Source organism: Alligator sinensis, unplaced genomic scaffold (genome assembly GCF_000455745.1).
Source record: "Alligator sinensis unplaced genomic scaffold, ASM45574v1 scaffold459_1, whole genome shotgun sequence".
Taxonomy (NCBI): domain Eukaryota; kingdom Metazoa; phylum Chordata; order Crocodylia; family Alligatoridae; genus Alligator; species Alligator sinensis.
The window spans coordinates 120542-145232 of record NW_005843198.1 but is presented as its reverse complement, the minus strand read 5'-3'; the positions used below and the strand labels follow the sequence as shown (position 1 = coordinate 145232).

At 42.6% G+C, this 24691-nt stretch overlaps 1 protein-coding gene across 1 annotated transcript in view; it reads left to right on the top strand.

Annotated features, from left to right (window-relative positions):
* Nucleotides 1–3253: 3253 nt before the first annotated feature.
* The window catches only part of TMC3 (transmembrane channel like 3), a 37695-nt gene continuing 16257 nt past the window's right edge, over nucleotides 3254–24691 (top strand). The window contains exons 1-13 of the mRNA XM_006037926.3: nucleotides 3254–3332; nucleotides 4554–4704; nucleotides 6923–6998; nucleotides 10118–10199; nucleotides 14155–14261; nucleotides 15122–15211; nucleotides 15306–15448; nucleotides 17880–18027; nucleotides 19319–19362; nucleotides 19959–20106; nucleotides 21280–21389; nucleotides 21537–21615; nucleotides 22123–22374. Of these exons, the coding sequence (XP_006037988.1) occupies nucleotides 3254–3332; nucleotides 4554–4704; nucleotides 6923–6998; nucleotides 10118–10199; nucleotides 14155–14261; nucleotides 15122–15211; nucleotides 15306–15448; nucleotides 17880–18027; nucleotides 19319–19362; nucleotides 19959–20106; nucleotides 21280–21389; nucleotides 21537–21615; nucleotides 22123–22374 (1509 nt within the window). The remainder of the gene's footprint in view (nucleotides 3333–4553; nucleotides 4705–6922; nucleotides 6999–10117; nucleotides 10200–14154; nucleotides 14262–15121; nucleotides 15212–15305; nucleotides 15449–17879; nucleotides 18028–19318; nucleotides 19363–19958; nucleotides 20107–21279; nucleotides 21390–21536; nucleotides 21616–22122; nucleotides 22375–24691) is intronic.

Here is a 24691-nt window from a genome sequence, read left to right as displayed (position 1 = left end):
AGTGGGAAAAGGCTATTAGGGATCTACTTAGTATTTTCTTATCCTGTGGCTGGTTTTTCACCAGTCCTCATGCCAGCACGGTTTGGATTAGCCTGTAGCCTGCTCTGTAATCCACTGCTAGTAACATCTAGCTAATTGAGCGGTAGCATTAGAGCTGGTTTTAGCAACTCTTCTCTGTGCTAGGGGATTCTCCACTGTAGAAATGCAGCTTATTTTTGTATCCTTTGTGCTGCTGGAACAGCAAAAAGTAATTGGAGAAAACCATCTAAATTTGGTCAGTGATCCCAACCCTGACTAAACTGGGTTACAAGTACAGACCCAATTTTCTTCATATTAAAGTGAATGGAAATATTGTAATTATCTTCGGTGGAAACAGGAGTAAAAATTATACCAAACTAGAGATCTGTTTTGTAGCACACAAGCAGATAGGGAAGTCTGGAACACATTTTTGCATGCGAGTGTCACTGAATATTTCAAAAAAAGTTCACCCCAGAGTTAAACTTTGTGATACTGGCTGTTCCTAGTAAGCTTCCACCCTTGGGAAAACATTAAAATATAGCATGGTGACATTAAGGCTATGTTATATTTCTGCTTTTCTGGTTTTTAAAAAAGAAATTGATTTCTATTTCAGTGCAATTGGAATCTTTTCTACTGTGAGAAAAAGTTTACATGCCCTCTATTATCATTATAAAACATACATAAAATCAAGGTAACACTGTGATTATATATTAAAAACTAGCTAACTGATTAACAAGTAATTGTTAATCCAGGATATTCATCAAAAGGCAGTACTTTTAGAGTTGTTCTCTGTTATAATCAATGCCCTTATTAATGATCTAAAAACGTTGCTTGTAAAGCTTGAAGCTGGCACATGGATTTGTGGAGCAATAAATAATGAGGACAGCTCAGCGTTACAGAACCAATTGGATTTCTTGGTAAGCTGTGCTTAAGCAACAAATTTAAATCATAAATCTAAAAGCAAAGACTGTAGGTTTCACTTAGAGGAAGGGGACTGAATTCCTGAATGCAGGAATTCTGGAAACAAAGTTAGAGGGCGTCATTGACAGGTGTTATCAACTGAAGATGTGGCAGGGTGGTAGGCAAAGCATCTGGAGACAGGGCCAACTATGAAGTCCCACATTCTTAGTTACAAAAGATCATGGTTGGTCTGTGCTACATTTGTCCCCATACATCACTTAAAATGCCATCTAACTTTATAATGTGTTCCTTTTTACGTGCTTGGTGCTGGGGGGAAAGTGACTTCTAATTCTGCAGAGCAAGGACATTGCAGACAAGTCCTCTATATTTAGGTTCTTCGTGCTGCCCTGACCCGTGGAATTAAGGTAAGGAGGAGCTGTAATTTATCATTGTACAGTCCACTAGCATTGAATTTTCCTCAGATATGTGCACTTATTTTTTGCTGATGGAACTGGAAGACTGTGTCTTCTGACTGTTCCAGTGATTATAATATACTCCTATGATATATTTAATTATTTATATAGTACCAGGCCATTATACTCATTTTATTAATTTATGCATTGTGTCAGAAACACTACTGTATCCGAGGTTTGAGCTGCTATGAACTAGGGGTGTGTGAAATGGGCCGTAGTCGATTCAGATTTGGCCCAAATCAGGAACAGTGATTCAATTCGTTGATTCGTATCACTGTCCCGGATTCAATTCGTCCGAATCTGAATCTGAAGATTTGATGCTGATTCAGGTCCACTTCCAAGTCTGCTGCCAAGCACGCTGGGGACCCCTCCCCCCCCCCCCGCCGCCCCCGCGTGGCCCCCCCCCCCCCCCCCCCCCCGGGTGCTTCATGCACCCCAGCATCGCAATATTTATGAGCCATGCTGGTACCTCGAAGTATATAGAAAAAATTTTAAACTGTGTCTATGTTCAAATTGGCAAATCTTTCCAAATCTCTCCAAATCGATTCAGAGGGTTCTGATTCAATTCAGAGAGATTAAAGGGTCTCCTGATTCAATTTGCAGTCAGATTTGTCCGCTGAATCAGACCCAATCTCCGCCGAATTGAATCAGGGACTGAAGCTTCGCGCAGCCCTACTATGAACTTCTAGTGATTGGAAAGAGATATATCAGAGATGTTATCATTACAGTTTAACAAATAGACAAAATAAACCTGTGGATTTTTGTGCAAGAGTGGGGAGAGATGGACTCTACTGTCCTCCCTGCCATTGGGAACGTCAGTGCAGCTGTTCTGCTGTCACTGGTGCAGCACAGGGGCTATCACAGCCACACTCACCTTTCTGTGTGCAGGGGAAGTCACACACAGCTGTCCTTCAACCACCATGCCCCTCTCCACTAGTGAGAACAGATCTGGACCATATTTGAAGATTTTCCTGCAAAACTTTCCTGAAATGCTGACAGGGGGAGAGTGAGTGTCTGGCAGCCATGTACCTATGTTTGGTCCTGGTGGCATCATCTACTTCAGGCAGCCAGCAAATTCATCCTGAGGTTTATCAGGCAACCTGATCATCCATCATCATCCTCCCTCAGCTGTCTCCATCAAATGGACTAAAGCCTTTCATGCTGGGACAATTCTTGCCCTTACCGGGTATGGTGCTGTGCTGGGTTTTTGCAGTCTGGAATCTAAAAGAAGAGGAGGACTCTATAAAAGACCAGACTCTGTTTTCATTTTGCTGGTGTTACACAGAGACTCATGTAGGACTCCAGAAGTCACATAGGAGAACTGGGTTAGTTTGCATCTGCCAGAAAGGCAATGACAATATTAAAAGCTCCAGTTTCCCCAGGATCTCAAGAAGAGGAAGTGGAAATCATGACAACATGGCCTGTGCATTTTGTTGCACGGGGTGATGCACTGACATGGTGCTCGCCCTTTAAGAGATTAGTTTTCATACCTGTGAACTGGATTTAGGCTGTCCACCCACTATGTGACACTGGATTCTGTTTCTTATCAGTAGCAAGCACCAAGGATGCCACAGTACTATATCTTGTGTACTGCCACTTTAAGACTATGCATGTGTTGCCAGGTTTCAGGTCTTTCCTACTGTTAGGAGCATCAGACGCAGGCAAGTGGTGGTCTGTTCCAGCAGGACTAGGGAGTCACTCTGTGCTCTCTCTTCCTAGTTTATAACATATTTACTGCTTAAGATACTTTTCCTGTGAGCCTAAGTCTTCCTTCCCGCATTTCTAAATTCCACCTGCTGCAAACCAAGGCAAGCGCAGCTACGGATATCACCACTGTGCTGACAATGAGTGGATCTGCTACCATGAAAACTACAAAGTCCTGCAAGAGGTACAAAAGTGTGAAGCGGCACTCCAGCATCTACACATACCAGGAGCCACCCCACAGGTGAGAGAGCATCTTCTGTTCCTCTTAAAATACAAACACAAAAACAATTTCTCTTGATCTTGCTGAAACATAGCATCTTGACTCAAGTCTTTCTGCTCTGATGTCTACAAATAATAAGCAGGAATATGAGATAGAGGAAAGCTTTCAGTGTATTTTTCTTTTACATTTTTTTCAACTCATGTTCCATACAGGGTCAAATACATTTCCACTGTAATTCCAGTGAGATGATCTCAGGTTACAAGGGAATCCAAAGGTGTCCTGCTGTTGAGCAGAGCTGCAGAGAAGTTTTAGTGGGTGTCATTCCTGACAATCATAAAGGGGATGCAGTGAGGAAACTGGCCAACTTGATCATTAGTTATTGGCTTTGTTTTGTGTAAGTTTGCAGTTGTGTTTCTGCCGTTCTTAAAAGAAATCCTCAGTGCTGCAGGTTGCAGGCTCGCTCCCCTACACGTACAAACACTGCTGTCCGCTCCCATTACACTATGCAGGATGTTTCAAACAAGGAGTGCAGAGCTCCTTAGCACAACACATGTACTAGCAATGCCAGAGAAAGATGATTTGATAATCAGCTGCAGAAACCAGTGTCTGGACATGTGAACCATTTTCAGTGATGTGCTACTCTCGGTGACCGAGGATCCCATAATTATTTCCTCCATAGCCTGGTAAAAGATTGAAGGGCTAAAGTATTCCAGTGCTTTGTTTCCCTATTTGAACAAGGCAACATTTTATCATGATCACCAGTAAAGTAGAAAGCACTGCCACATGGCTAATACATTAGCAGTAAATGTTCTTGTTGAAAAATACACAGTTTGTTGAAAGGACAGCGCAGTGTTCCATGATGTGAGATGTGGGGAGCTAAAGAGCTGGAATTCCTACTGTGGGTACGGATATGTTTCCAAAAACCTGACACTTGGTGCAAGCTGATATATTCCAAGACAAAAAAATAAAATGCTTTTCAGAAGTATTTTTATGAGCTGGAGGGAAAAAATCCACCTCTTGTCTGGCTAATCCAAGAGAAGCTGGGCAGGGAGGATGCCTCAGTCCCAAGTAAAGATGATCATGGCAATCCTTTCTCCAGTTTGGTGGTGGAATTGCAGCCTGGGGCTCCCATGAGTCTTTGTAGCACACCCCTGCTGTTCATATGCATCTCGATTCTCTATCATAGATCTGAATGGGAATAATTTATCTTGTGTTTGTTTCCCCCTGGGGTGCTGGCATGCTCAGTAACTCAGACGATGATAATGGTGATGAAAAGGTTGACAGCAAAGACCCAGAACAGATCTTCCAGAATATCCAGTTCCAGAAGGAGACTGTGGCAAACATCCGTTGTAGACCGTGGCCAATGAGACAGAAACTACGGGCACTCAGGTAATAGAGTTTTCATTAAAAGTTTTGATCCCTGTGGTTATCACTGTCATTTCAGCCCTTGTAAGCTTTTAATCTAAATTAGATACGAGTATAGGAAGTATTTAACTGCTTGGGGATCATTTATAGTAGGCCATGGAGCAAGATGGAGGTAGGAATTAGAGGATGAGGACTTTGCAAATTAGAGTGTCTAGAATTTTATTACAGCTCTTTTGCGCGTGTGTTCACTGTATGAAACAGGATGAAACTGATCCTGCAGTTACAGGAGACTGATGAAAATATTTTCATGTTGCATAAAACACTTATTTTAAGTCCCTTCATTTTTCCCACTTTTCAGTTTCAAAAATCACTTCCTACCAGTTCACCATATTAAGAGCCTGATGTAAAATCCATTGAAGTCCATGGGAATCTTTCTATTGACTTAAGTGGACTGTGGACCGTGAATCGGCCCCTTGTAGCTTTTCCCTTACCTAGCAGACAGCTGTACTGCGCTTCCTTGCCCAGAGTGCTTGGGGTCTCACACAACTCTTCATTCTTCATTAGCTTATCTTGGCTTCCAAATTTGGTATTTCTGAAACATTTTTTTTCTAAGCCATCTGGCACATTCAATCTTTAAACAATTCTTCTCTTCAGATTTTTGGGAAGGATTCTTGTGGTATCATAGTATATGCAGTGTGTTCTGTCAAAGATACTCAGCATTCCTAACTCATGGTCTATGGAATAAAATTAATGTAACGCAAAAGGCTATATTTGAAAGTAATGATGTTTCAGGGGCTGCCAAGACAGATTTTGACCCTTTAATTTTAAATTATATATAAATTGAAATGAATAGAAGCATTTTTTTAATGGATGAAAGGGGTACATGTAGACTGGCAAAAGCATGACATATTGGATTATCCTGACAACATAGTTTAAAACCATGAGCAATATATTAATGTTCCCAAATTTGAAATGTGGTATAATAGTTCTTTTTTTTTCTTAATATCTGGCATTTAAATGACTAGGAAGTTCTGCTGCTTCTCAGGGAGACATTGCCTTGTTGTGGGAGGAAAGGAGAGACATCTTATGTCCATGAAGTGCAATTCAGTAGCTTGCAGCTAAACCTGAGTTGTTTTCTTGGCTGCATAAGTGCACTGCTTCTGTGCTAGTGCTATATATCTCCTGTTGAAGTCAGTAAGACTCCCATCAAGTATGTGCAAACCAGACCTTGTCCAATTATTAATCAATGGCTGTTTTAATGAACCTATATTTGGGATTGAACTTTCAGAACAAGAGCCAGTATCCAGATAAACTTAATGGTTTTTATGTTATGAGAATATTTAAGTGGCGTTATTGTAGAAAAAAATTGGAAATTAGTTAAAATGGCACAGGAAAAAAAATATATCTGGATTTCTAATTACAATGATCATCTTAAATTCCTGTTGGCCACTCGTGGCATCTGATCTCATAGTTCTTTCTCAAGCAAAATTCCCATTGATTTTAATGCGATAGCACAACTCTCATTTGTAGAAAATGGAACTTTGCCCGAGTAAGGGTTTGAGGCACGGGCAGAAAATTTGTAACAATATTTCACATCGCTTTACTTAGGGTATGTGTAGATGAAATGGGGGCCCTAAATTGAAGCAGTGGGTTTTTAAAAACACCACTTCAATTTAGGGCCCTTTCAACCCCTGTGTCATACACACCCCCACTTACCTGCCTCTCTGGAGGTGGGGAGGGGAGGACGAGCTGCCGGCAGGCAAAACGGTCCCTGGGCTGTGGGGGGGGGCTGGTGCTTCCCTGCATGGCAGCGGCAGCCCCTCCCCACCTGTGGCACCCACCCACAGGCGCCCAGGCTGCTGCCAGGCTGCCTGCATGGGCTTCCTGCAGAGCCCCTGAGCTGCATGGAGCCCGGTGCTTCGCTCCATGGCTGCAGGGCAGCAAACTAAAACTCCTTGGAGGAGTTTTAGTTTACTGCCTCCCAAGTCATTAAAGTGCATTACACCACTGAATTTGCTACAGCAGCTGGAATTACTGTGCAATACACCACCAACGCATGCAAACACCAATATCATTACAGCGGTGCAAAAGCATTTAACCCACTTTAAAGTGTTGTGCGCACACGCCCCTCATTTTGTCTACACATGGCCTTAGTTAGCTGTCATCTGTGTGGAGTCACTAGAGTCCAGAATATATTATGTGGAATGGCTATGTGAAATGAAGGCTCTGTCTTCCTTTTCAGGCAAGCAAGAGAGATTGTGCTGAAGTATGAAGGGAGGCTCACCAGAACAAGAGGCTACCAAGCAGCTGGTGCTGAGGTATTTCTCCTTTTCATTAAAATGACAGATCTTTTGTATAACAGTTATTTGAAATTTTCCTTCACAGAAGTAGACATTTTCTATGCAACACTAATCCCCAGTTCAAGAATGATGGGGAGAAAAAAATTGCTAGAAGCTTCCTTTTCCTATTAAGAATTTAGTAATTACTTTTTTGCAGAGTAATTTGATGCATGAGGGATGGATCTTATTCCAGTAATGTGAATACATTTTCCTTCTCAAACAAATACTGGCTAGCATGTAGGGCTTCTACAGTCTACATGTGTATGCGTGCATGGTTGGCACAAGTTGAAGGAAATGAGAGTTTTGCCATTGGCCTCAGTAGAGCAGGATTTTCCCAGTCTAAAGAACTTGAGCATTCTTAGACATGAAACATCTGCTAAATTACAGTTTGGACTCAGAGACAAGAATTCTTGAGGGTGCTGTCTTTTATTGTACCCAGCTACATGGTTGAGTCAAGCTCTGGACAAGCTTAGACAAGCTTTCAAGTATCACGGTATCCTTCCTCAGGTCTCTGGGATGGAAACAGACACAGAAGAGCTAAGTAGCAGATGGAACAGAAGCTTGTATAAAATTCTGTATGTAAATAAAAACAGAATATAAGAAAAGTTATCAGGTAGCCAACAGGTAGGAGAGAGGTAGGAAAAATCTAATAATGGAAGAGCAAAATCATTCAGGAGGGTCATTATCGTCTATGAAGGTTAGTGAGTATCAAGTAGTGGACCATGAAATCATTGTCTATATTAAGTCCCTGATACTTACTGTCCAATAGGATGAAGCTTCGGTCCCTGATTCAATTTGGCAGAGATTCAGCCTGATTTGGTGGCCGAATCTCCAAATCTGAATCAAATCAGGAGACCCTTTAATCTCTCCGAATCGAATCGGAAAGATTCAGTGATTCAAATATAGACACGGCTTCAAATGTTTTTTTCTACATACCTCTAGGTACCAGGCAGCTTGTGAATGCTGAGATGCTGGGGCAGATGGAGTGTCCCACAGAGGCGCAGGGGCTCCCCGTGCACTCAACAGCAGACCTGGAAGTGGACCACAAGCACTTCCGATGTACTCCTGGGTCTGCTGGGGAGCCCCCCATGCCCTCCCAGCTTGGCAACTGGTACCCCCTGGGTCTCTGGGGACCCCTACAGCTGATGGCCGAGCCTGGGGGTGCACAGGGCAGGGGAACAGCGTGCTCAGCAGTGGACCAGGAAGTGGGCCGGAAGTAGTTCTGGTCCACTTCTGGGTTTGCCGCCAAGCACACAGGCCCTGCCGCCCCTGCCCCCCCCACACACACACTCCTGTGGGATGCTTCATCCACCCCAGCATTGCAGCATTCACAAGCCATGCCTGGTACCTCAAGGTATATAGGAAAAAACATTTAAAGCTGTGTCTATGGCTGAATCTCTGATTCTCCGAATCAGTATCGAACGGATTTGGATTCAGCCTAATTGAATTGGGGACAGTTATCCAAATCAACAAATCAAATCACTGTCCCCAATTCAGGCCATATCCAAATCCAAATTGAATATGTCTCATTTCACACACCCCTACTGTCCAACAGTCTAATGAAATGTAGTTCCCAAGCTCTCCTTGGGAACAACATACAAGGAGACTTGGTTACTTATATGTAACTAAAGTATTTGGTAAATTTCTTTTGAGCATAACATTGTGTGGTTAGGTAGTTTGGCCTCCTCACTAATTGGTGTTCACTACTCTATATATATTTAAAACTGGTAAAACCAGGTTAGACAGATTTTTCCAAGCAGAATATGGAATGAGGGGACATTGGCAAGTCAAAAGACAAAGTAGAAGCATTGTATCATCAGAAAAGAGCATTCATTGAAAGCAAGATGCTTAATTAGCAATATCCAGGATCTGCCAGCCAAATAGAAAAAGAATTATCAACTGCTGGCAAACAGGACATAATATTCTCTTTTGATAATTAAACAAATCCAATTTAAGAAATAGACTATCATGAATAAAATGAAAATCTCCATGTATGCTTGCCATTTAATTATGTGGTATAGCCAGGCTCCTGCCTACAAATATGTAAATAATCATTTGTTTTTATTCAGGTAATCAGTATGCAGGGATAGAAATAATAACTGTTATCACTGCTACTCCAGGCTTTTTCACACTGACATCCATGTATAATTTATGCACCTACAGTGCTACCTGTAGAAGTTGCTTGATCCCTTTCTCAGCCTGATGAACTTTGCTTTCAAATTAAAGTAGCAGCTCTGGGTGCAGTTCATAGCATCTGTTAATTCTTTGCTTAATTAAAATTCTTCCAATTTGTGCAATAAAAACCTTGATAGGACTGTAAAAAATAATTAACATTGACCATGGAAATTGATGATGCATTTATTAAAATATGAGCTTGCTTCCAATTTGGTAATTAGACTGTGTGCAATTTAATGCTCAGATTGCCATTCAGTAACATATAGTTTTTCCTCAAGTAACTAGATCTACCGTAACTTATATTTAATAATTATTACAGTACACATATATTATTATCATCCTGATACTAAACTAAATATGCAGAGAAATAGTAAATATAGCAGTCATCTTTTGTTACACAGAAGCAGGCATCATGAGGAAAGATCTATGAAATTATCCTGAATTACTTGATATTGTGCTTGAACAGGAGGAAATTTACAATAATATGTAAAATTACAGATGTTGCTATTCATTTCTGCTTTAAATGAGAAAAGACATATTTTATAATCTTTTGTAAGTAGCAGTTACCTGTATGCACTAATAGAATAATAGATGAGAGTTATATTTTTGTTTCAAGAACTTCCAAAATTTGGCATATATATGTGTGCCTGTGTGGTTTAGTGGTTATAATGTGCTTAGGAGTCACAAGTCCCATGTTCTGTTCCTATTTTTTCTGATTTACAATAAGTTTTTCAACCTTACCGTGACTTCATTTTCTGTGTCTTACCTACCTCACAAGAATTCAGTGAAATGTCATTAGTTATTGTTTATAACATGCCTTATGGCACAGGGTGAAGGATGCTATGCATAAGCAAAGTATTCTGACACATTAATGGTAGTTATTGTTTTATACAAATCTCCTATTTCTTTACTGTCTTCTTTAGCTCTGGAAGAAGTTTGTTCGGCTTGCATATAATTTTCTGGTGATTTTTGTTCCTTGGGAAATGAGAATAAAGAAAATTGAAAGTAAGTATGGAAACTAAGTGGCACTGAACAGTGCACTGCCTGCTAAAATGCTAGGGGTTTGTGCCAAACTGGATGTCTTGAACTGATGAACTATAAAGTAGCCTTGTTAAAAAATCACCAGTGTTCATTAAAGTAGAGTTGTTGCCATGTTAACTTAGACAAAATAGTTTTCAGTATTAATCTTAGTGATACTACAGTGTAGTAAGTTTTATAATTTAAATGGGGCCAATTGTGTTGCTATAAAAATTGCATTGCAATGTCTGTTACAAAATAAATGTCTCATCAACATTTTCAGTGCACAGGACATACAGTACGGAAGCAGGCTCAAAGCCATCAGTCCAAGCCATTGAGTTTCTGATGTGATTTAGAATAGCCTTTAATATGCTCTAAATTCTGTTGGCCAATCAAGTCATACATCCATTTATCACTGGCCCATTCGCAACGTATCTTCTATGCTGGGGCTGGGAGCAGATGGCTTAGACCCAGCTGTGTAAGGGAAATTCTCCTACCTCAAAGAATCCCCATCAGCTCTTTTGGAACCAAGAGTTAAACTTTTGCTTCATTGTAAAAGCTATTGAAAGCTAAGATCTAATCATGCCACATAAGAGCAGGTATTTTGATTTTTATAATTTCTATTAAGGGTAGTCAAAAATCTTGAACTTTAAACAAAATCTGGAAATAATTTTATGATGAACCTTGTGTATAGGGCTGATTTCATAACACTTCCAGACTGGTGGAAGCTGCAGTGGGGAGAGGTGCAAGGGTTAGAAAATTCTGGATGGGCCCTGTGGCTCTTCCCCCTCAGCACCTGCGCTCTGTCACCGTGCGTATACACAGTAGATAACACGCATCATCTTTGGAGCAGGATTAGCAATGCTAACGTGTCCCGGTACAGCTGATCTGCTTCACTGGTATTTATCTATGTTGCTGGGGACTGCTGTCCTGACCCAGGGCACTCATTTGCAAGTGAAGGAAGCCATAGGGGTCCCATGTGTATATCAGACTGCTGCACCCTAGGTTGGGGTGTGTGTAAGCAGCCAAACCCCTGCTTTATATTGCCATGTCCTGAAACCATAGGGTTCCTCTGCTTGCAGTTGCACACCCAACTCGTGGCACAGCAATGAGTACACAGGAGTATACATGGCAGTGAGATGCACAGTAAGGCTGTGTGAAGCTTCGGGTGCTGATCCAATTCAGAGGAGATTCAGCCCGATTCAGCGGCCAAATCTCTGAATCCAAATCGAATCAGGAAACCAATAAAAAGGTCTGAACTGATTTGAAGCTCTCTGATTTGATTTGGAAAAGATTTGGAGAGCTTCAGAGATTCGGGCAGTTTCCACTCACTGCTGCAGGGAGCTGGACCCAGACTCCATGCTGATAATTAGGGAGCGGGGGAGGGGGGACTGGAGGAGTGGGGAGGGGACCATGGGGGGACCCCCACCGGGCCCCACACCCTTCCTGCTCTCCCAGCCCCTTGAATGCCCCCCACCCCCTGCCCACTTGCCCAGCCCCACCCCATGGCTATCCTGCCTGGCCCCAGCTCCCGGCTCTTTAAAAAAGAAAAGAAAAAAATCCCCCACCCACTGGCTGCTGCCAGGTGATGGGAAGGCAATCCCCCGCTACCTCCCTCTGCCCCATACTACATGGGGGGCTCTGCCATGAGCCCCCTGACCCCTGCCCACTCTCCCAAACCATCCATGGCTGCCCCATCTGGCCCCAGCTCCTGGTTCTTTAAAAAAAAAAAAAAAAAAAGCCCCCACTTACTGGCTGCTGCAGTGGCCTTGGGGCTTCTGGGGGGCTCATGGCAGAGTCCTCCCATAGCACGAGGCAGTGGGGGGCAGTTGGGATCACCCTCCCCACCTGGCACAAGCTGGGGAGTTCAGGGGGGTTTTTTGTTTTGTTTTTTTAAGGAGCTGGGAGCTGGGGCTGGGTGGGGCAGCCATGGAGGGCGGCTGGGATAGTGGGCGTGGGTCAGGGGGCTTCTGGCAGAGCCCCCCACACAGTGCAGGGCAGTGGGGGGCAGTGGGAATCGTGTGTGTGTGTGTCCCCTGGCCTGGCAGGAGCTGGTGACTCAGGGACTTTTTTTTTTTTTTTTTAAGGGGCCGGGAGCTGGGTCAGGGCAGGGTCTGGGCAGGGCAGCCATTGATGGGGCTGGGAGAGCGGGCAAGGGATGGGGCCTGTCCGATTCAGAGATTCAGCATATTCAGCAGTGGCCAAATCTCCGAATCAGACTTGGCCGAATTGATTTGGGACAGTGATTTGAATTGCTGAATCGAATCACTGTCCCCTGAATCGGCCAAATCCGAATCTGAACCGAATACTAGCCATTTCGCACAGGCCTAATACACAGCTATATACATTTCCTGCAGGGTATATCCATGATGCCTATTTGAAAGAGGACGCTCCTACACTGATTTGAGGTACAGCAGCATGAAGTGGCAGGCCCCCGCCCCCGTTTGCAGATGCACTGCCCTGATATGGGTGCCATGAGAATTCCCCTTTAAGAGTGTTCCTGAGGTGTGCAATAGGGCTGTGTGAAGCTTCAGTCCCTGATTCAATTCGGTGGAGATTTGGCCCGATTTAGTGGCCAAATCTCTGAATCCAAATCGAATTAGAGGTCCCTTTAATCTCTCCAAATTGAATCAGAACACTGAATCTATTCAGAGAGATTCAGAAAGATTCAGCAATTCGGACATAGACACAGCTTTAAATGTTTTTTCTACATACCTTGAGGTACCGGGCGGCTCATGAATGCTGTGATGCTGGGGCAAATGGAGAGTCCCACAGGAGCATGGGGGGATCCCCAGCATGCTCAGCAGCAGACCCAGAAGTGGACCAGAAGCACTTATGGGTTCACCAGAGAGCACACTGGGGGGCCCCCCCTGTGTCCGCCCCCCCGGCTTGGTGACTGGTGCCTCCTGGATCTGGGGGAGCACCCGGGGTCCCTCCATGGCTGATCGCTGAACCGGGAGGGTGTGTGGGGGGGCAGGCCCAGTGCACTCCCCGGCAGACCCAGAAGTGGACCGGAAATACTTCCGGTTCATTTCCGGGTTCATTGCCGATCATATGGGGGGCCTCCCCACACTCCCGTGAGACACTCCACCCGCCCCAGCATCGCAGCATTCATGAGCTGTACCTCATACCTTGAGGTATGTAGAAAAAGCATTTAAAGCTGTGTCTATGACCAAATCGCTGATTCTCTGAATCAGCGTCAAATCTCCAGATTCGGATTCAGCCGAATCGAATTGGGACAATGATCCGAATCAACTAATCACTGTCCCCGATTTGGGTTGAATCTGAATCCAAATCAAATAGGGCCCATTTCACACACCCCTAGTGTGCAGTAAGCAAACAGGCATCCTCCTCTATAAGATATCATTATCTGTGTCTACGTTTGGTCACAGCGGTATTTTTGGACCCCTGGACTGTGACAAGGGGCTAGGGTGTCTGTTTGCTCACAATGTGAGCTGCAGTAAAAAAATTTGTCTGCTTATACCCTGTGAGAGAGAGAATGCTAGAATAATCAGACCTGCAGTCTGACCTAGTAAATAGCAAGTCTTATGTTCTTATATTTTGCAGAACAAAATAATTTGGATAAATTATGAAAAGGTTCCTTAGAACAATAGATGAAATGTAACTATTAGTAGTTGTGTGTATGTTTCAGTTCAAGTTTCCATAAGAACAGACAGTGAAAACGGTGTATATAACATGAATGAGGAAGATTTCTATGATCATAATCACTTTCTTTGTAAATATTGTTGGTAATTTTTTTAAACCACTGTATCTCAGCTTATCATACAGCATCCCATTTATGATGTAACATTTCCTACTCAAGATGTGTATTACACAATTGGAATCATTACTGTTTTTTAATTGCCAAATAACACTTCATAAATAAGTCAACTGGCTCTTAGTAGGCTGCATTGCTGAAATAACTATTTTTCTGTGCCTTAAGGTCATTTTGGATCTGGAGTTGCCTCCTACTTCATCTTTCTGAGATGGCTATTTGGAATCAATATTGTGCTTACCATAATGACAGGAGCATTTGTAGTCTTACCAGAGGTAACCACATATCTAATATCTTTAGAAAGCTCTTATTGTAGGATTTCCCTTCCTGAATTAAAGACATGTTATGCTCAAAGGTATAGATGGCTTTTTAATATACAGTTTAAGGAAAATTTACAATATTTGCACTATTAGGTATTTTTCTGCCACTTATGTATCAGATGTCATTTTACCAAGAGAGTAAGTGCTGATGTGTTTATTGGGAGGGAGAGCAGGAGGGCGGGGGAGGAGGAGCAGAGGGTGGCAAATTAAAGAAATGGCTCCTTTAATCCCTGTAACTAAGTCCCACTCTGATATTTGGAGCGTTAGAGCCTGGCATTCAGACAGTCTGGGCACACAGAACTCTCACTGATGCTTCAGATGGCACAAATACATTTAGTCCTTAGGTGGTGTTATAAAATTTAAACAATCAGAATGTGTCAGGTGGAAAATACAAAAACAAAACAGTATTCTCCAATTTTTTTCTGGGGCTTCTTTTGGCAGAAATAACCCAGGATGAAGGAGTGGATAGTTTAGATCTATCCAAATGTTCATAGTTTGGGTAAATAAACTATATGGCTGATACATTTTACCCAGCTCTGGCATGTGTCCATAGACCTGGACTGAAAAACTAAACTCTACAGGTTAAATTCTACCCTCAGAGATACAAGCTCCAACAACCAAGGGCTTTGCTAGATGCTGGATGCAGAATTTCTCCCTGTATTTTTAGTTTTAAAAAATTGAGAGAGGAGCAGGATTAATGATGCTACCACTCTGGCACTCAGTTCTTTGGAGCTTCTTGGGCTCTGCTGTACAGATAGGGTGATAAAATTGCCTTTGTTTCATACGTTTTTTAAAGAGGTTACCTTTCTTACCAGCTCCTGGCGGGAGCACCCTTCGGCAACAAGACCATTCCCACGGAACAGTTGGCAACAGCACAGGACCTGGACACCATCTGGTCTCTGGGGGCAAGTCCAACACACGCTTTGTTACTGTGTTACCAACGTAAATTCTTCAAGCTGGATGTTGGTGCCAATTCCTCACTGTATGCTGTCTTTACAGGGTTACCTCCAGTACTCTGTCTTGTTTTATGGCTACTATGGCCGGGACAGGAAGATCGGGAAAGCTGGGTATCGGCTGCCCCTGGCCTATTTCCTGGTTGGAATGGCAGTGTTTGCTTATAGCTTCATCATTCTCTTAAAGAAGTAATGTTCCCCTTTTATTGGTATTTACTTACAGCTATGTATTCAACCCAGCTGAACTGGTATATTATTTCCTTCCCCCTCTGTTTATTTCTGTAGTTCCTGTAGTTTATTCATACCTCTGGTATCAGAGGAGCAGATTAGTCTTAGAGACTGCGGCCAGAATGGGGGTTCAGATCTCCTGAGCTCTGATTCCAACTTGTTCTTGAACTTACCATCCTTTACCTCTCTCTTCAGTTTCCCACTCTATAAAATGAAGGGAACAGCTCACAGCCCCAGAGAGTGGGGTGAAGATTATGTATTCATGTTTGTATTCATGATTATGTATTAGGGGTATGCAAAATGGGCCATATTTGATTTGGATTCAGATTCGGTCCGAATCAGGGACAGTGATTTGATTCATTGATTTGGATCACTGTCCTGATTCGATTCAGCCTCATCCAAATCTGAAGATTCGATGCTGATTCAGAGAATCAGCGATTCAGGCATAGACACAGCTTTAAATGATTTTTCTACATACCTCAAAGTACTAGGCATGACTCATGAACACTGCGATGCTGGGGAAGATGGAGCGGCCCACAGGAGCGCAGCCCCCCCGCCGCACGTACTCAGCAGTGAATCTGGAATTGGAGTAGAAATACTTCTGGTCCAATTCCGGGTCTGCCACTGACCACACGGGAGACACCCCCCCACCCATGCCACCCCTGGCCCAGCAATTGGCTGAGGGGGGGGCCCTGGGTGCCCCCCAGACCCAGGAGGCACCAGTCACCAAGCTGGGGGGCAGGGGAGGGTCTCTCTCACGCTCCCTGGCGGACCGGGAAGTGGACCGGAAGTGCTTCTGGTCCACTTCTAGGTCTGCTGCCAAGCACAATGGGGAGCCCCCCAAGCTCCATCCGCCCCAGCATTTCAGCATTCACAAGCCACCTGCTACCTAGAGGTATGTAGAAAAAACATTTAAAGCTGTGTCTATGTCCGAATCGCCGGATCTTTCCGAATCTCTCCAAATCAATTTGGAGGGTTCCAATTCAATTCAGAGAGAAATTAAAGGGTTTCCTGATTCAATTCGAATTCAGAGATTCATCTGCTGAATCGGGCCAAATCTCCTCCAAATCAAATCTGCGACCAAAGCTTCACACAGCCCTAGTATTTATGTTTATTACACTACTGTGTATTCATGTCCAGTGCAGTGAACATAGGGTTGGACTTTATTTGCATTCCAGTTCTCTACCACTAGTAGTCCACCAGCAAGTCAGTAACAGCACCACGGCCATCCTTTTCAAAACGAGGATACGAATGTTGCCACAAACAACATTCTCCACATTGCTGGAACTGATACAATTCATCGCATTCAAAAGCAGTTTTATTTCCTTTGCTGTTTAGGAGGCAAGACTGGAAATTGCATAGGGGACAGAGGGAGCCCGCCAGTGCTGACCATAAATCTAGGACTGTGCAGCAATTAGTGTGGAGCAAGGTCACTTTATCCTTTCTCCATTCAGTTTATTTTCCCTTCAGGATAACTGTGTGTCTGATACATTGCAGTGCAGGCTGATTATTAGGTGATCCATAATAGCTGTGTCAGCTTCAAAATTGATTACACCCTTTTCATTTGTTTTCATTTGATCTGTTATTTTAGATCAGTGGTGGCCAGTATTTTTGTCATTGGTCACCATAGTGATTACACTTTGGGGTTCTAGACAAGGTCTGCTTTTCTTTGCCTACAAAAAGTACTCCATTAAGGCATTGATTCTGCCCAGTTGTTATGGTCTTTCTAATATTTTTCTTAGGTGAAACATATAAGCCTCTTGATTAAGCCATGCCAGGTGCATATAGTAACGTGCTATACAACACATCTATGAAATAATACCTGATTGTATTTCAATGGCTTGCATTGATGGGGCATAGGTAATGTACACAGATATGGGCTAATCATCCAGACAGAAAGAATAAACTAAAGGAAGCATTCAAATTCCCTATCACTTCACTGAGACTCGAACCAGCTATTTGTTAGACAGAAAAATTGATGCAGGATCATCACAGATTTACCGGACTGACTTATGATCATAAAAGCAATGATAACAAGGCAGTTTTCCTCTAGGAAAAGGAAAGGTGACATAGAGACTTATGACACCATTTACTAGTGAAAGGGGTAGGAAGGTCAGTCCTTAAGCCTGAAGTGCCATATTCATCACATATAAAGATTGCACATTTCTATATACTGCCTCAGCTGTGACCTGGAAGGTGCAGAGATAAAATTTCACTCCTGCCGCTTACTCTGTTCTTATCCCCTCTACTTCAAACTCCCTGTAATGATACCAATTACTATGAATGTTGATGGTATTTTGTGCTGTGGGCATGTACAGACTGTGAACTGAGACCACAAATATATTTTACGTAAAGCATTTATAAAAATGAAAGTTTCTTATTCTCTTTCCAGAATGGCAAAGAACTCCAGAATGAGTCTGGCAAGCGCCTCTGATGAAAATTACACTTTTTGCTGGAGAGTGTTCTGCGCTTGGGACTATTTAATAGGAAATCCTGAGGCTGCAGAAAGCAAAGCAGCTGCCATAGTTAATAGCATCAGGGTAAGTAGCGAGTCCCTGAAAAAAAAAGCTGTTTTAGGTCCATTGAATTGTGAAATAGCTGACTGCTTTTTTCACCTGTTCTATTACATGTTGTTTCTTTTCTGTTTTCTTCACATATTAATTTCTGGTACTAATTGTGCCTAGTAAGGGGGTGACATACAGTTTCATATAGCAGTGTTATGCACTTCTTCTGTGCCCAGTTTTTAACATCAGTTATGGTTAAAGGGTATGATATATAAATTAGAGGCTCACATCACCTTCTCAAGTGACATTTTTTCTTTCCATTTCATTTATTGTAGTTGTCCAGTGGCACCATCATATTTTTATCATGCACCGTTTAATCTCCACTATCGCACATGTGACTTGTATTTAGAAACCTGGAGATAAATTCATTCCTGATTTAACACAGGGCCTAGAGCCAGGATCCCTTTAACATCCCAATAATCTGCATTCATTTTATGCTTGTGTTCACCAGAAATTGCCCAGACACATTTTACAAGGGTATTGACAATAAAAGCAAAGTTAAACATAAGCCTCTTCTGCTTAGATTTTAAAAACAAATGCATCTCGTTTATTGTCCATAAGTAAGTGGTTCCATAAACTTGGTGTGTGTCATCACTAAAAGCCCTTGGTCCAAATGACTCCATATTAGGTCTAGAACAAACCAATAAATTGTGTGATTTTTATCTCAAACGATCACTAGGTGTGACTGATGGTGATTGTGTTATTTTATATTACCCACATGCTTATGCTGCAAGCTTCACAGAAAACACACATTGTGTCCTTCCCCTGAACAGTTTCTAATCCAAGGCTCCTATCGTATCTTAAGATTAGTGTGGGCCCCTCGGTACAGTTCTGTTGAAGCAAGTGAGACAGCGCACAAGTCCACATTAGCATGGAGTTGGGACCTAAACCGTAAACATTTCAGGCAAGGGAAAATGAATATGTGCCAAGAAAGAGAGAGGACAAGCATTTATTAATATGTCCTTGCTTTCCAAAAATGCTCTTCTCTGCATAAATCCACAGCACACAGTATTATCAATAAGTAACGGAGCAGCACAGAAGAGAGTATCTGTCTGCTTTACTTAATGAGAGAAGCAGAATTTCTTATCTTTTACTGGACACAATACACACATACACGCATGCACGTTTTTTTCCTGAGCCTCTACTTCTACAAGATTTCTTAGAAAGGCGCAATATATGCTTGCTTTTAACTGTATAGGTTTTTTATATAAAAGATGTATTTTGCTGTTGTATGCTACTAAAATGGTAATGCTGTGTTTCTTTCAAGGAAGCTATTTTGGAAGAGCAGGAAAAGAAGAAAAGCAAAAACCTGTATGTATAGCTTACTGGGGATATGTTCCAAATCACTGGTCAAATGTAGTTAACAGTGCCAGTTTGCTTGTTTTACAACCTTTATGGCTGTGTCCCCACGGGCAGGCACATGTGGTTTGTGGTGCCAGAAACCACATGCGTGGAATGCTAAAATATGCCCCCCACTGCAAATTTGCAGCATAGGGGCAACATTTGCTACCAGGATTTCCCAGTTGCAAAAAAAAAAAAAAACCCCAGGGGGAAAAAGCGGAGCAGAGCATGGAAAAATAGCATGTGCCAGAAAAAATGGAGGCTTGGTCCTCCAATGGGACACTCTGGCTGCTGACTAGAATGTCTCTACTGCTCCATTTGTGCCTCTGCCGCTCCAGCATGCTAGGAACTGGGAAGAGCTGGGCACGCGCAGTTTGCCCGAAGTGGGACAGTGTGTCCCACAACAAAGCGCATGTGCAGGGGCACGCACTGTGGCACAAAGTAGTGGCACAAATCTGTGCCGCTACTATTTGTGCCACTGCAAGCACATGCAGCCTACACATTCAGAGAAGGCTGGTTCTGCAAGGCAGACCATCTGTAGTTTTTGCTGTGTGACTTTTTTCCAGGGCAGTGACAATAACCTTAAGGATTATTGCAAACATCCTTGTGCTGCTTTCCCTCGCTGGGAGTATCTACATTATTTACTTTGTGGTGGATCGATCCCAAAAGCTAGAACGTACCAAAAAGGAACTGACACTCTGGGAAAAAAATGAGGTATGGTGTGTCAACTGCTTTTTTACTCTTCTTAAAAGCAGGTGGAGTGTCGGTGACTGTCCATTCAGGTTAGAGTTCTGTGTTTGGCAAGGACTTCACAGTTCTTTTGGGTGATGACCATTCATTGTTGATTTGCTGATGTTCATCTGTAATATCATGCCAGATCCTTTCTGTCTGCCCCTTGGTGGTTAAAGAGAGTCTATAGGCCTCAGTTAGCCAATCAGTGGGACTACTAATGGGAATAAAGCAAAGCACATGCAGATCACCTATAGGATCAAAACCTTAGAGGAGAGCCATGAAGGAAGTGTGCATCTCCCTCAATCCATGAAGAATGGATTCAGAAGTGCTTTTTGTACCCTCCTGATTCACTGGGGCTTTAGGGATAGGTCAAGGATATGGTGATAGATCGCGGTGGGGATCAGAGTGGAACTACAGTTTCATAGGATCCCCTGTGACATCATCATCATCAGGGAGAGTTTCCCACTGGGCACTGTCAGAATACAGCTGCGGCAGTTTCTCAACGCACAGGGACTTGGCTCTTACAATCCCTGGTGCCCCCCATCCACCCTCCCATGCATGTGAACTAAGACTTTGACCCATGCATGTTTCCCTTTAGGAGCTATGACTGGGAACTGAGATAAGGAAAAGCAGATGGTATGGAGAGAATCACACAGTAAGATTAGAGCAGGATATTGTCTTTGGGAGTCTTATATGTAAAAGTCTTTCTTGTAATTATAAAAATTAGAAATTCAGCGTGTGTGTGTGTGTGGGGAACAGGAAATGTTCCTTAGCAATACTCCATATAGGTAACTCTGTATCACAAATGCATATAACAACTCTTGTCTGTAACACACTTAAAAGTAGAATTTTCTGAGGCAAGTGGTCAACACTGAGTATGTGCAATGTATAGGATGCCTGCCAAAGGATTTGAAAGTATCTGAATCCCTAGGCTTGGGTGAAGGATATTTGCCTGTAGCAGGGCCACATCTGGTTCTTGGATGATTCAAACTGATTTGGACCTGATCTAGCTAGTTTGACCCGGGGGACAAAACATTTTCCTTAAAAAAAAAAAAAAAAAAAAGCCTGTTCAAGGCTTCAGTCAGTGACAAACGGATTCCACAAGTCCCCAAGAAGACCTTCTCAAAAACTGCATGAACGTTGTCTTTTCCATAGGTGAGTGTTGTTGTTTCGCTAATTACTATGCTTGCACCCTCTGCATTTGAACTTGTGGCAGCACTGGAGATGTATCACCCTCGGACCACTCTTCGCTTTCAGCTTGCCAGGTACGATCAGTTTTCAAACAATCAGTTTGAAAACAGTGTGGAGTGTGGGGAAGGGAGCAGAGGGGTGAACTGATTTTCAGGTTTGATTTTAGTCAATGTAGAATTTATATCCAATATCATCATGAAAACCATTCTTGTCATTATCAGGGTTCTTGTTTTATATCTGGGGAACCTTTACAGTTTAATCATTGCTCTGTTGGATAAAGTGGATAGCATGAGCATTGCTGTAAGTATTCTTATGTGTTATATCAGTTGTACAACTTGTTAACTTTAAAGATATAGTTCTTGTATTTATTGTACCTTATTTAAAATCAGATATAAGCTTTGTTACAAACCAAACTGCACCTGTTGAAAATGGTGGAATTGCAATTTGAAAATGAGTAGTGATGTCTATTTACTACTCTTTGTACGTAGGAAAGTCAAAATTATTTGCTTGCTGATAGACACAGCTGGTCAGTTCATTGGTTAATTATTTTAGCAACATAAGCTACATTTTTAGATTAAATCATTTCAGCTCAGATCAATGTGGTGTCTACAAAACACGGTGGCTGTTCTCATTTGTAAATGTAAAGCCAGCAACTGAGTGGCCAACCATTTACTTTGTGTATTTAAAGTACATGTCTGAGTGTATTAAAATGGGTGCCAGTGAAATATTGCAGATGTAGAATCAGAGACTGCAACTAAAAACTTAGCTGTTAAACACATGGACTAAACTACTGTTCCATTCTTTCAGGAATTTGAAGCTAACAGCAGTGCAAGTTACTGGATACCTTCCACCACTACTTTAATCACCAAAAAACTTTTCAAAGAAAACTTGTCTACAATGGTCCCTGATATAAATGGCAGTAGAAACAGCACGTTCAGTCTGGAAGACAGTCGCACTCCAAACTATGCAACACCAGTCACACCACTTAACCAGACAGTTTCCTATGCCTATAACACTCATAATAATCCAAATCAGTGCTGGGAAACATATGTTGGTCAAGTAAGTCCTTCCCCCCTCTTCACTTCTTTCCTACAAAGAAAAATAAATCAAATGAAATGTTTGGCTTCACTACTGCCAGATTAAAAATAGTCTGGTGCCATATTTCCTTCAAAAGTCTTTGTACAACCCAGAATTTTAGTGAATAGCACAGTACTATAACAAGTAATTCCTATTGGCTTTGACAGAAAGAGATTCATTTTTAGCTTGGCTGAGAGAATGATTTGCCTTTGTTATGGAAGAGCCTAACCTGTATGTTGAGTTCAAAGTCCAGATGTTGTACCCAACTCCACACCCAAATGTGGGGGGCAAAATGGGAGAATGGTGGCTCTCTTCTTCAGGGAAGCAATCATTGAGAACAGAAGAGAAGAGTGAATCTTCTTGTCCTCAGAGTTGCAACACCTGCAGCCCTGGGTGATGATCAGGCAGAGACACTGCATGGGAATTTCTTGTGTGATCTTGAGAGCCCTGTTGGATACATGAGACTTAGCTGGATCTGGAATACTTATACAAAGGATCTCGCAGAAAATCCCTTGTCATCCTTTTCACTCTTTTACTTAAAGATGTTAACTTCAGGCCTCACATACTTGTTGTTCAGTCCCATGGCAGTTTGAGAGATCCTACCTTATCACAGGAGCTAGCATTCATACAGGGCCACAGGGGGCATTTGGGAATAGGTCAGGAAGAGAGGAAGCAGAACGGGGAGTAGCACTGATCTGGAAACGGCCAGATAGAAGAACAGTTCCTAGAGAATCTCTGTGCCCAAAGTAACGTGAGGAAGGAGGCGTTTCTCTTGGATCTTGTCTAGGCTGCTCTGGGTTGTGCTAGAAGATGGTTTGTCTCCAGCCAGGTTGAAGAGCATTGTGGTGGTAAGGTGGTGTCTCCCACAGCCCTAGTCCAGGATCTGCACTGAGCATTCATACTTAGAAGATCTGGTCCGTGAGCTGTTCACATTGTTAAAGTCTTGTGTCTTAGGCTGAGAAACCCAGCATCATATAGCCAGGAGACTGGGAGTATGTTGTAGCTGGAACGTGTTGCAGCTGGTACTGCGTGAAAACTTTGCAACAAATCATCTCATAGTGAAATTTTGTATATTTTTATTTTGAGCTGTAGAGCTTTCCATTCAACAAACTGCAGTAGAGGCCAGCTCTGCCCCGATCACAATTTTGTGCAGCGGATGGGTACAGATAAGGGTCTGACTATCCACCACCCAGGCCTCCCAAAGTCCTGTCTAGCTACACAGCTAGGAGGAAACCTCATCCCCGGTTTCCTGTTGCCACCTTGCCTCTCACTGGGGCAGGAGAAGACCATATAGAGGAGATTACATTATGAGAGAATGTGCTGCTGCACGAGAGACACAGAGGGCCAAAAACCTGAATTCAGGACACAGATAAGCCCAAAGTCTGGCTACACTCACCTTGAAGTGCATGCAAGTGTTGGCTGCTACCTAAATGGAAGAAAGTGCCCTAAAATGTGAAAAAGGGACAGAAGCTGATGAAACAGTTTGGACTCTGCTCACAGAGTATGAGCTTCTTTACAAAGCACTGAACTTATTCCATTATACTCACATTGACTTTCTTTCAATGATACTTGAGTTTCCTTTGTTGGGACCATGCATTGAAGCTATTTTTGGGTGAATTCCTGTCATCACAAAGGCTGTAGGAGGGCCCTTCACCCAAGACAGAAAGGGGAAAGATTTGAAGCAAGCTACCATAGAGAAAGACCTCCACTGTGAAAACCTAGAATGGCTGCACTTTCATAAGTGATGGTGACTACAGATTAAAATGGACACTTAATAAACACTTTTTTCACAGCTACAGTATTCAAGATTTAATATTTTTGTAATTTTTTCAGGCAAACAATCTTCTGAGCATGCAAAATTGTGTGTGGAGAGGGATAATGTGAAATTTTATCTGAAATTTTTCTCTAAGTATTTTCTGTCATTTATCACAGTCTATTATGTAGTCCCAGATGTGTATATTGTTTTTCATTAACTTTGGCACTGTATCTGTTGTTGTACAAATGTCATGTGCATTAAGAGTTGAAGGCTCAAATTTGCACTGGCAGACCTCTGGAACTGTAGAGAATGGAGTTGACTTCAGTGGGACTCCAGCCAGACTCCAAGAAGCAGCCCAGATAGATCCAAATGCAAGATGAAGACCCAGGCCAATCACAGGATTGTGCATGTGCACATTGTACCATGTCTCGGCACTTCTCATTCACAGTGTCCTTGCAAGCTGGAAGAGAATTAGATAATGTACTGCAGAGACGCTCTTCTTTTCAAACACCTGACAGTTCACAAGAATGAAGTTAGCTGGGA